The 13,251-nt window shown below is 41.7% G+C and overlaps 1 protein-coding gene across 1 annotated transcript in view; it reads right to left on the reverse strand.

The window, feature by feature from the left end:
• Positions 1 to 1,096, reverse strand: part of b9d1 (B9 protein domain 1) — a 2,333-nt gene extending 1,237 nt beyond the window's left edge. The window contains exon 1 of the mRNA XM_042341002.1: positions 1,025 to 1,096. Coding sequence (XP_042196936.1) covers positions 1,025 to 1,068 — 44 coding nt within the window. The 5' untranslated portion in view covers positions 1,069 to 1,096. The remainder of the gene's footprint in view (positions 1 to 1,024) is intronic.
• Positions 1,097 to 13,251: the final 12,155 nt, after the last annotated feature.

A 13,251-nucleotide genomic window follows, 5' to 3' on the forward strand; every position in this document is an offset into this window, starting at 1 on the left:
AATGGATTTAGTATTATGTACATAATGGGAGAATATGCCATCTATTTTGAATACCATCATGGAAGCTTCAAAACACACCGACAGAACTTTGGTGTAATGCCTTGCATTGGGGGCATTTCCAACATGGAACTTGAACCCATGACCTTCTGCCCAGGGCTGAGTGTGCTTAAGTTGACTACTGCAATTATAGTTATAAACATACCCAACTCATTATTTATAACCTCATTGGGACTGTTAAATTGTTTCCTATCCTATAATGTATATAGTTTGAGCTCACCTATGTATTATAATGGGACCCAATATCTGTACTGGGGAAATCTGTTGCAATAAAAAAATGTCATAACAAGGAATGCTATGCTGCTTCCTGAATGATTTCTTACCGTGCCTTCAGCTCGACTCTCTACCCCCTCCTCGCTCCCTCCCTTCCCTCCCTTCACCATTTCCCCCCCGCTCGGGTCCTGACCCAACTGTACAGCGCCTTGGGACGTCCTCCCGATGTGAAAGGCGCTCAATAAATGGAATTTTGTTGTTGTTGTTACATTAGAAAACAAACCTAACTGCCACATTGCTCATTAGTTTAAACGAAACTTAGAAAATCACTGTTTATAATATACAGAGAATCATGTTAACACCGTCAATATACCTTGCTTACAAGATGGCTAGGCAATAGCAATTCTGTGACTTCAAACATGAAAACTCCAACCTCATCTTCTGTGTTATTCTCACGATAACGGGATTGTGTTGGAGCCAAGATTCACAACCTAATCTCTGCTCATGTTCAGACTGAATTGCAGATATTGCAGCTGAGCAGCTGTGGGATACAATTTGTGGTTCAAGTGGAACAGACTTCCCCATTCAGCTCTGGGTGTATTGTGGAACTCCCAACATATTGAAAGTGTGGTGCCCTAACTGGCCAACCACTGCATTATAACCAGGTCATTCTCTATGTATGATTTCTTGTTACATATTATGTTCTTACCACAGATAAAACTTAACTTGCAGCCATATCCAGAAGCATAAGTACCTTGTAAACTTCTGCATCTTAGAAGATGAATCTGGCACAAACATTGGAATTGTCCTCTTATGCCTGAAAGAAAAAAAAAGAAAAATCAATCCTGAAAAAAAACTTTTAAGAAAATGTTGTTCATTGGTGCAGGAGATACTGGTTAAGTGAGGGGCATAAATTCTGCTCCGTGCCAAGTGTTCCATTTAGATAAATTAAATTGTTCAAACAGATGGAAAAGCAAGAAAACTTGCAATTTTAGAGCATGTTTGTCATAACATCTAAATACTTTACCATATAGTCATTTTTGTTGGAAGTGCACAGAACAACAGCAATAAGATTACATTTATATAGCGCCTTTCATGTTGGGAGGATGTCCCGATGTGGAAGGCGCAAGGGCTCACAAACAAGGTAAATGAACAATTTATCCAGGAGATTGTTGGCGAAGAAAGTAGTTCTCTATTAAAGAGTTCAAGTCCCAACCTAGTATTTCGATGCACAATCTTCTAACCCAGAGAGAGTGCACTATCATCTAAGCAAAACTGAGATTTGTTTGTGTGACAAAAGGGGTATCATGTATTTCATTTTGCACATACATCAAGTCTCTATCTTTTGTGTGTGTGTTGGATACACTGTAAAGACCCATGGAGTGTGCAGTTGCTCCTAAAACATTAGCCGAAGTTCACGTACCAATGTCCTTTGTAAGTTTCATTGCTTTTAAGGAAATATTCAACATAATGCTGTGCACCAGGAGGATTATGACCACTTTCATTTCCCATGTTAGAATGCATTGGGAGGCTGTAATCAGGAAGGTACAGGTCAGATTGGGTTCTCTTGAGGTGTGTGGGACAGGTGAGATTGCGAAAAGCTATATGGTTTGAGAAAACCCACCTATGTTAGATTCAAAGATTTTCATAGCCTTTTGACCTTCCAAATGATGGAATTGCTGCTTCATGGTGCAGCTCAAACTGAAGATGGTAGCAGTGCTCTCACACATTTCATGCAGAGGTGGGCTGCTTACTAAAAGGTTTGTAAGAAGTTCCTTTACAGTAACATAAGTACTTTGAGATGTCTTTCCAACGTGAAAGGCATTGAATAGAATCATACACATTTATGCCACAGAAGGCGACCATTCGGCCCATTGTGTCTGTGTCAGCTCCCTCAAGAGCATTCCTTTCATTCCCATTTTCTTGCCCTTTCCCCATATCCTTGGAGCGCTATCTCAAATGCACTTCAATCTGACTTGTTGTGGTGACAGACTTGAATAATTCCAATTTGTAATAATATCGTAATATGGCATTGATACAGAACCTGTCAACATCAAAACATCTCAAAGTGCTTTACAGTGAATTATTGTGAAGTGTAGTGACAGCATTGTTAGGTGAACATGGCAGCATTGCACACAGCAACGACCTCCAGCAAAGACACAGAATTCATCTTCGATTGTGTCTTTATTTAGACTGCAAGTTGAGATACCATGCAACAGTATTTGTAGCATTTCCACCTGTCCAGCAAAGAGCAAAGAAATGGATGAGACTGGATAGCTCCAGTGGGAGCTGTCATGGTATAGGCACGATTTGCTGAAGGGCCACCTTCTGTGCTTCAATGATTCTAAGAACTGCTTTAAAGTCAGGATGTCATCCCTGCGCCCGATGATACCAGAATCCTTCGAATTCTGCTTACCTTCACATAGAGTTCATACCAGCATGAGATTGGGGCCTCCAGATTCTAAACATTGTTTGACGTTCTACGTGCACTGATTTCTACTCATAGGTCTCCCCCCATTCTGTCCTGGTCCTGCACATCATACTGCTTGCACTGTCAGTATGTGCACAGACACGAATGCATTCCCAGAAAGAAATTGCTCTCATAGAGCTCCCTGCTGCGAAACAGCAGTATAAACAGGTCAGCTCCACTCAATCCACCCACGCAGATTCACATACTGAGCCTGCATTAATATAGCAGGACACAGTATAAGGCATCAATGCGGTGCATATTCAAATAGAGATGACCCTCACTGGTATTTAAGAAACCTGTTAACTCAGACAATACATGTTCCTTTTGAATTAAACCATTTACACAAAGATAATTTGCATGAATACCTTTTCACAAACATACTGCTGTGCTGCTGATAGCTATGGTGGCCTGTTCTTGAAACAATAGCATCACCTCTCTGCAATACGTTAGCACAATCTTTTCTGCCACTTACAAAAGGGAACAGTATTAAGAGGCAGCATCAAGAGACACAAAATAATAATGGGAGTCTTATAAGGATAGGAGTTTATACAGTGGGAATCATTTTCTATGAAAGATGTTTGAAAGGGAAAAAACAAGCTGTCACAATACATAACTGAAAGCATGCTAGGTGTACTTCCCTTCATTTTGCATCTCAAAGGGTTTCAAAGACAACCAAGCAACTTGGAATTCAGATGCTCATTACATATTCATTGCATTGGAAACTTCAATACAGTAGCACAATTCAACACATTGACTTGAATGTTTAAAGGGTGTCAGAAACAACAATGACTCACATTTCGTATAGTACCTTGGACATCCCAAGGCGCTGGTGGACATCCCAAGGCACTGGTGGACATCTCATGGCGCTGGTGGACATCCCAAGGCACTGGTGGACGTCCCAAGGCGCTGGTAACATAATTTCTCTTCAAACAGGCAACTAATATTCGCAGCAAAGGAGAATTAGAAAATATTGAAATAATAATCCTTGCTTTTGATAAAATGCCTTTTCCTATCAGGAGGACATTTCAAAGCACTTCACAGGATTTACTGTAAAGCGTAGTGATTATGTATATGTGGGCAATTGCAGCAGCCAATGTACACACAGCCTTTTCCATGAACAACCAAGTATAAGGGGAGCACATTTGAGTTAACTGTAACATCTGCTGGTATAGTTTTGTGCTGTAATTCAGTTATAAGATGTTATGGGATTTGGATCAACAACAACAACAAAATGATATTTGTATAGCGCCTTTTACGTCGGGAGGACGTCCCAAGGCACTGAACAATCAGTGTTTCAGATCCGAGCTGGGGGTCGGGTTCAGGGAGGGTGGAGAGCAGGGGGGAAGGAACATGATCGAAGGCACGGTCGAAGGGTCTTGAGATGGGTCTTGAAGGAAGCACATGCACGAGGGTTTCGGCTGCATTTGGGGTAAGGAACGGTTGGAGGTGGGCAATGCTGTGGTTGTGGAGAAGGCGGGGAGGAGGGGTGTGATGACAGGGGTTTTCAGGGGGAGTGGAACAGGGCCTGAGGAAAAAGATTGGTTGACCGTGTCGGCCAGCAGGGGGAGAGGAGGGGGAATTGAGTGACCGGCAGCTGGTGGGGAGGAGGTCAAGGCAGCAGGTGGTGAACATCATCCGGGTGATTGTGGTTGAGAGGAGAAGGGAGAAATGGGGGCAAAGGATTGTAAGGAGGGGGGAGCGGCAGGAACCGTGGCAGAGGGAGAAGGCAGTGTGGATGGTCTGGGTGGGGTGGGAGGGACATGGTGGGGGAGGACGATGTAGCCAAGTGGATGTTTTCAATCTTTGAGGCCAAGAAGTCCAGGACCTTTTGCTCTTGATGTTTGACGTGAGGATCGAGGGGGCTTGAGGGGGTGGATTGAGGAGGTGATGGACGGTGGAAAACAGTGTCTTTGGGTTGTTTTTGGCTTCCAGGATGACTTTGGGAGTAAAAGTCAGTTATGGCCTGTGAAAGGGAGAGGTGGTGGGTGTGGAGGTGCTCGGGCCACAGCTGGCAGTGAATCATGAGGCCGGATTTTTGCCATCTGCGCTCGAACGTCTGGGTTTGTGTTTTGAGTGAGCGGTGATGACTGTTGTACCGGGGGGAGCGGGTGGGTTTGGAAATAATTCTGGATTTCAGGAGAGCCAGGGAATTGAAGGTTGTGGAGATCAGCGTAGAATCATAGAATCGTACAGCACAAAAAGAGGCCATTCGGCTCATCGAGTCTGTGCGGCTCTTTGAATAGAGCAATGTAATGTCAGTCCCACTCCCCGGCCCTTTCCCCATAACCTGCAAACCCGTCCTCCTCAAATACCCGTCCACCACGTTTTTAAAATCGAATCGGCCTCCACCGCCCTTTCAGACAATGCGTTCCAGATTCGAACAACTCGCTGCGTGAAAACATTTCTTCTCACCTCCCGTCGGCTTCTTTTAGAGACTATTTTGAATCTGTGACCTTGAGTCACCGACACACACACCAGTGGGAACAGTTTTTCCCTTTCTAACCTATCAAATCCCTTCATGATTTTGAAGACCTCTATTAGGTCTCAAAATCTATCTCAAAGAGATACGGTCATTCAGCAGCTTGATGGCTGCATCAGGATCGCTGTGGGTGGAGGTCCAGAGGGAGAGGAGGTCCGAGGAAGAGAGGGCAGTTGTGAGGGACTCGGGGGGGAAGCTTTTTCCAGGGGCGGAAAACAAGGTGGAGGGCTTGGAAGAGGGGAGGGGTATGTGGGACGAGACGGAGATGAGGAAGTGGTCCGAGATGGCCTTGTCCATAATAAACAGGTCGGAAATGTCAAGGCCGTGTGTGATGACGAGGTCGAGGGAGTGGCCATGGTTGTGGGTCGGCGAGTTGATGTGGAGGGTGAGGTTTAGGGAGGAGAGGAGGGCAGTGAAATCCGAGGAGGGGGTGTAAGGGGAGTTTAGGTGGAGGTTGAAAACACCCATTATGAGCAGGTGTTCAGTGCAGAGGAACAGGGATGAGAGGAGATATCGGTGAGGAAGGAGCCAGGAGGTTTAAGGGGTCGGTAAACTAGGAGGATTTTGAGGGAGAGAGAGAGGAGGGATGGTAGAGGGTGAAAGGAGGAGAAACAGCCAGAAAAATAGGGGAATAGACCAAGGGAAGCTTGGAAGATGAGGGCCACCCTGACACCACATTGGTTGGGGCGGGGGTGTGGTGAAAAGGAGGGAGGGGAGGCTTCAACGAGGGGACGAGGTCACTGAGGAAACCAGGTTTCTGTAAGCCCAAGAGTATCGATGTGCTCATCCAGGATGAGGTCGTGGATGATAAGGGCTTTATTGGAGAGGCACTGAATCAAATGTGAGTATTATTATTATGAAAACAGTTTGACTTCCGGGATGCACAATCTGTGTAAGTAGTAGGATTTTATTCTGGGAACTTTGTTATAATTTTCCCATGTTCGTAGGTTTACTTTAGGGGAACAATGATCCCATGAGAACTTCAGTACTTGGAGGATTTTCTGTGCGTGACGTCCCTCAAGTCCGAAGTTCATTTCCCATAATTGTCCTGGGACTTATGAAAATATAATGAGATTCACATCAGGCGGTTGCCGGTGCTGGCATTTTGTTGGCAGCAGAAAAAACAACTTCTGGCCTATGACTTAAACTATTTATACTGGCAAAACCCTTTGCTGTGGAAAAGAAATAACAAATGCATAAAATTATGCAAATTTAAAATGGTAGTTTCCTGGGTGCTTTCGGTTCCCAAATCGTTGTCAAAATCAAATAATTTAATGCAGATATGTTGTCTTTTTAAAAATTTATAATATAAGGTTGGAATGGCAGGGGGCGAGGTGGGGGGGGGGGGTTTAGGGGGGAGAGTAGAAAGAATAATATGCAGCATTCAACTATTGAGACAACAACAAGATTACATTTGTATCGCGCCTTTCACATCGGGAGGACGTCCCAAGGCGCTGGACACTATTTGAAAAGAGACGAGATTTGTACAGTGACTTGGTCAACACTCCCCTTGTCAAAAATTGGTCATTTACTTGATGGTTGTTTATTGCTGTGCACAGTTTACCATGTGGTGTCAGGGCTGGAGATGGTGGGGCTGGAGGCTGGTATCTCACCATTTGGTGGAAGGGGAAGCGAGGATATAATGCGTGTCCCATGTCTTTTATATAGCGGCACTGAGAACAGAACTATACAAATTAAATGGTGGATTTTAAAAAAATCCAAAGTCAATAGCAATAAATACAGGCAGGATGAGGGGAACCTGACAGCGTCAAATGTCAGTCAGCAGTGCACAAAGAGTGGGCGGCAAGCGTAGGAGGTAGCAGTCATTTTCTCTCTCTCTCCCCACCCCCAGTCATCCCTCAGCAGGAATCACCGTCAATAAACAGAGACTAATTTGCTCAACCAGTCCTGGATTCAATCAGGTGGCATGGGAAGAAGCATTTACACTTTAATGAAGACTGTTGCAAGTCACACTATAATTTAGTAACTCAGCGCAGTACTCCCAGAATGAATGTTGCTCTGTTTTTACTGCATTTATAAACATCAATCGTGCTGGCATGTATTATGGAAGTCTGCAACATACAGCATTTAATTTCTCTGTAATCAACCCTGGGTTTCCATCGAAACATTCTTAGAAAGGCCAAGCAGAAGCCCGACAACAAAAAAATAACCAAATTATTCAACGATTCTAGCACTGAATGTGCTCAGAGCAGATATGATGTACAATAGACTGAAATAGACATAGGAAAACGCACTGCAGAACACTGCAGGGGTATTAACTGTATATATCTTCAACCATCCTTCAGAATGCTGGAAAAGCAAGTCTAATATTATTACTTGTACTAATTTCACTTGAATTGTCATTGCCGATTATAATAAGTGAACTGATTGTTTTCATTACGATCCCTTTACTAGGATTTCCCAAAGACGATGTGCAGGTGAAATCTATTGGCACATGAGTGACGCACAACAAATTCACTAGGAGCATATTAGTCATACTCTCTCAGCAACGCACAACATTGAAATGCCATCTTCACCTTTTTGCCTACTGTTTCTTTCACAAAGAGAAAAGCCTCAGCAAGCAATGCATGAAATGAATAAGAGCGATTATATTCATTCTCTTTGCTCCCCAATGGTAGCTTTTAATGAAAGAAGCGACGTAAAGTGCCAAATCACCTCTTTCAGTAAGTCACAACAATTAGATAAATCTCAACAATACAATACAAAACCTCAAATCTGTCACCAAACTAGATTTGTATATTCTAATAAGAAACACTGTACCACAAAATGTACATATTAATTAATCGTGATTTATCACTTTGGGGGTTTTGGATTTAGGAACCAATGTTGGAAACCATTAATCTATATTTTTAGCTATTAGCCTGGCTCAGGAGCACCCTGGTAGCACTCTGACCTCTGAAGGTTGTGGGTGCAAGGCCCATATTGGGCTTTGAATTCATATTGCCTAATCTGACACTCCAATACTGTGGGCTGCCGCACTCATTTTTAAAAAAAGCAGCTTAATGCTGTGATGGGAGGATCTGGAAGGATGGCATCAAATGGGACAAAGGGCCTTCTTCATCCAAATAATCCTTCCTATCCCCATAGTGCAAGGTGATATGCCTTACCACTATTTTCTGATATAATTCAGCGGGTATGTTTATTGTCAGGGTGGGGGAGAAGGTGGCAAGGAGCAATACATTAGTATTTTGGAGTCAATTTTACTTTGCTTCGTACTCACATACACACATGTATCAGTTAGTTATGTATTAGTGTCAGCAATTTACTACATTCAAAGAGGAGAGGAACAGAGAGGAAGTGGAGGCTTGTTTGTAGTATGGACAAAGGCAGTGACTAGTTGGCCGTGTTTCCATGCTGTAACTCTATGTAATTGGTTGTAATTTAAGAAGCAATCAGATTAAGATTTTAACCAACTGTCAGGAAACCGATCAAATAATACTAAAATGCTTTTGTCACACCTTCTCCCATTGGACAGGCTGCTATTCCTGCTTTTGAGAAATTATTAGCTCTGCCTATCACATGTCCTGGTAAATAACATGGCCAAAAATCTGAATTGTCAAAGTTTGTCATGTAAACTATAATTGTCACATAAACTATAATCTCTGGAACTGCAGAGGTCAAATGAGATATACAGCAGGAAGACATGTCCAGGCTGTTTAAGCTTACACCTAAAACAGCAGTCACCAGAACCAACAGAACCTGACTTGAGCAGTCTTAAATTTGAAGGCAGAAGAATCTTACAGACTAAAACTAGGTTTAATTTGGGGGTCTTAAGAGTTTTAAAAGGCAATTCTAACTTTCTGGGGCCATCCAGGGGCATCCCAAACGGTAATCATTTGCAATAGTATGTCATGGAGACTTCAATCAGAAAGCTGTGAAGAACATCAAAGGGGAAACTGCCTGAATAACGAATGCCATTTTGAAATGTGAATTTCCATTTCATTCAGCGTGTCATGAATTTGCTTTTCACACTGGAAAAAAAACTAATGGCATGAATTTGTCAGTCAACTGATAACTGTCATTGTTCGTTGAAATATTGCAAGTCCTATAAAACAAGTGACAGGCCATTTTAGCCTTGGCATATATTGATGAGCATGCATAGGCAAAGATCAATAGCAGTTCTTCAATCCATTAATAAGGTGGCTGTAGTAAATTGCAATGACACTCAGTAAATTATGAATATAGGGCAGGTCTTATGGTCTGGCTGTCACACACTACTTACATTATTGGTTGCAAGACCCTTTTCATCTCAAAAGATGATTAAAGCAAATCTTCCACTGGAACATCTTTCTGAATCATTACTGCAAGATCAAATCATTTTACTGGATCTTATTTCTCAGCCCTGGTTTGAGCCTATAAGATGAACGTTGATTCACAAGAAATTCAAACGTTAATGCAGATATGAACTATTATCAGCTGAGGCGAGCACGCTGCTTACTGTTCCAAGTGCTGATAATTTTTGGTCTTTACCATAATGCACAATCCTCCAGACTTTAAGGATCTCAACAATCCAAAAGTATTTCACCCACAAAATAAGAGTCAATTTGCTTTACAGTATATCCTGTGAAGGCTTTCGGATGTCTCAACAACGTAATAATGTAAAAAGTCTATTCTGTAGCTCTATCATATAACTATGCTTTACTCAGTAATAATAGTAATATAATAATAATAATCTTTGATTTGGCCCTGTTATGTCAGGACGACGTCTCAAAATCCTTCACAGGCTATATAGTAACGTGTAGTTACTGTGTTTTTTTTGGTTAAATGTAATCCTTTATCTACAACTTTTAGGATGGCTGAAGAGTGTTGTCCTAATAGCTTCCATCAAATCCTTCTGTTAAACGTCCTTATATTTTGCTTTATTGTGCATTTCTTAGGCGACTCATTATACAGTAATGAATCCCTGCAAACATTTCTGATACCCATTGAACCTCCAGCTGGTACCTAATTCTTAAATGGCAAATAATTAACAGAGCAGGTGCTGAGAGGCAGACTGAGGCTCTAGATGGCACATGTCTCATTTGACCACCCCGAGTGTTTTTCCCCCAGTAGGAAATAAAAGTATTAAGATTGGCACTGAACAATTACAATAATTAAAATAATTATGATTGCCCATTCAGTTATAATTTCCAGTTTATACAGGTAATTTTCTAGTGCAAGATCACAACAGATTTATTTACATCCATCGAAAAGTAGTCTCTTCTTATCTTTTTATAAAGCATGATAGTGCCAAGGTTCACTACATTTTTCAACAAATTGTGTGAAGTGTTTTGGGAAATTTCAACGAGATAATAAGGCACGATATCAAATGCAAGAATTATTACTGTTATTATATTGCAAGCGCCACAAACAACAATTTTGCAGTTATGATTTGTCTTATGATTTATATAAGCAGATTAATGGGTAGGAAAACAGCGACAAGAACAGGTCACACCATCATGACATCATGAAACATTCAACTTCTCTTCAAAGCAGCAACAGGGAAAATTGATTTGCCATCATTGTTAGAGCTGTGACAGCAGGGACCATTTCAGTTGCTATGGGAACATTCGATTAGCACATGAGGATGAAAGGGAAGCAGCTGTTGAAAGTTAAAGCACTCAGCGCATTTTTGTTGTGCCCATAAAAGGAATTGCCGAGCCTGCAAAAACTGCATCTCACAGGAGTCATCTCGAGGACTCAGCAACACAGACTATGATACGCTTTTCAGTCTTCCAGCAATGAAATGGATTATGTATTGTTACAAAATGTTTGATTTTAGAACAATTGTGTTTATGAAAATCCACGCACGGAATGTCACAAAAAAATGCACTGGTTAAAATTTATAAAGAACTGAGCCAAGGCTCTAGCCAACAATGTTTGCAAAATTGACAGTTCAGGAGATACATGTTCATAATTCAGCAGAACATAAAAGAAACCAAGGAATATGTGGAAACTAAACCCATAAAACATGAAAGTCTAACAAAGGAAGCCTTTTGTATGTGGTTACAAAGGATACAAACAACAAGAAATGAGTGTCTGACTGAACGCTACAGAGAAAAATGTTGCAGTAGAATTGAACTGGTGTTAGAAATGGAAAGAATTGTCACTCAGAAATCTAGAAAACACAATGTATGACTTCAGCAATAAATAAAGGTTAACCAGCAAACATTGGCATGTTCACAACCATTCGAGTCAATAGTTCTTCCGTTGAGGGATCAATTTTAATTTAGAGACAGGAATACAGCTACAAAATGGGAAACATTCAAACTTTATTCCTCAACATTATGCTTTTAACACAGCAGCTGATGATTCAAGGCAGCGAATTAAACCTTTCTGAGGAAGCCAGGTCTCAATAGTGAAGACAGTAGGGATCTGACAGGAGGGATAATCCAACCATTATGAAAACATAAAAGAATACAAAAATTCTAATAGAAATCCAGCTAGACCACATTATTATTATAACAGTTAATAATCATTGCTTCTAATATCGCATTTTATCACATCATTGAAATGCTGCAAAGCATTTTGCAGGATTTTTTACTGAGAAGCATCAGTGTGTATTCGGTAGGTGAACCTGGCAAGCAATTTGCACAACATTGTCACACAGACAGCATGCCACAGAATAACCTCATGTGAATGCTTTGTACTGTCAAACCGTGTAACATAAAATAAAAACTGTTCTCTGGCACGATTACCCTTCATTAAACATTTCAAAATGTAATTTGGTTCACTTTTCTGGTGACAGCAAGTGGAATAAGCGGACAATCAGAATAAAGCTCCATTTCAGAGACCTCCCAAAGGAAAAATATTACCACCATTCACTTTCAAGATCAATTCAATTTGTGGGTAAATGAAGAAAACATAAAGTTAGCCCTGGGATATTGGAAAGAGATCTTTTCACTTCTGCTTTCCAACCTAGGACCAGTTTTGCTCAAAATAATTTCACAAAATGGTTTGAACAAAGGTGGTGTTTAGACTTTTGATCTCATCCATCCAATACCAACTCTGCATTCTTTATGTTAATAACAGCTGTTACTTCATTTTATAACTGAGTCCACTATCCTGACCTCAACCACCCACCCTGCTCAGCTGTTTCATCTGTCGATTACACTCTGTACAAAAAAAGTCTCTGACATCTGATCTAAACTGGCCTTTCATAGCCCTACACCAGTGCCCTCCGGCCATATGGTTATCTTAAGCCTTATTGGCTTGAGCGCAGGTGCTGTCATTTACAAACCACTGCTAACAGCCCCAGACTCTCCAGTCATGTGAGTGCTTTCCTGCAGGTTGCAGTGTGAGCTAATGCAGGCCAGGAGATACTGGGTTGATGTGAAAGGCGCTATAGTAATGTCATTTTGTATTGCATTGTTAGACACTCACTCTTCAAGAGCTAAACTTGTCTTTTTCTCTCGCACAACACACCCATTAATTTAAATCTCACGGAGTAAAAGTGTTTCTTCTCAACCTTCTTGCTTATATGCTTTTAAATGTTTCCAGACACTTCACATCTATGTTTATAGGAGGGATTGAGGCAGTCTTTCCTTTTGCTGAACACTCCCTAAGAGTCTGACTACTTCTATACAAGTTTGCAGAGTAATTCAGAATGTGAAGCGTTAAGGAGCACTCAGGAATAGGCCTTGAAATCATATTAAGGTTCTATGGTGGATGAGTACAAATCATTTATGCTCTCCAATCAGGTTTCAGTGCCGCCCACAGCACAGAAACATCTTTGGTCAAAGAGATAAATGACGTTCTGACAATCTGTGACAAGGGCTCCCTCTGCCTCCTCGCCCTCCTTGAACTCTCTGCCGCCTTCGATACCATTAACCACTCTATCCTCCTTCACCCCCTCTCCTCTCACCTTCATGGTTCTGTCCTTGAATGGTTCAGATCGTACCTCTCACACCGTCTCCACTTCATCTCCACCAATACTTCTCCTCTAGTCCCCGGACTATCTCATGCGGTGTTCCTCAGGGCTGTCATTGGTCCCTCCTCTTCAATATCTATATGCTCCCGCTTGGTGACATCA

The sequence above is a fragment of the Callorhinchus milii genome, unplaced genomic scaffold, assembly GCF_018977255.1.
Source record: "Callorhinchus milii isolate IMCB2004 unplaced genomic scaffold, IMCB_Cmil_1.0 Scaffold16, whole genome shotgun sequence".
Taxonomy (NCBI): domain Eukaryota; kingdom Metazoa; phylum Chordata; class Chondrichthyes; order Chimaeriformes; family Callorhinchidae; genus Callorhinchus; species Callorhinchus milii.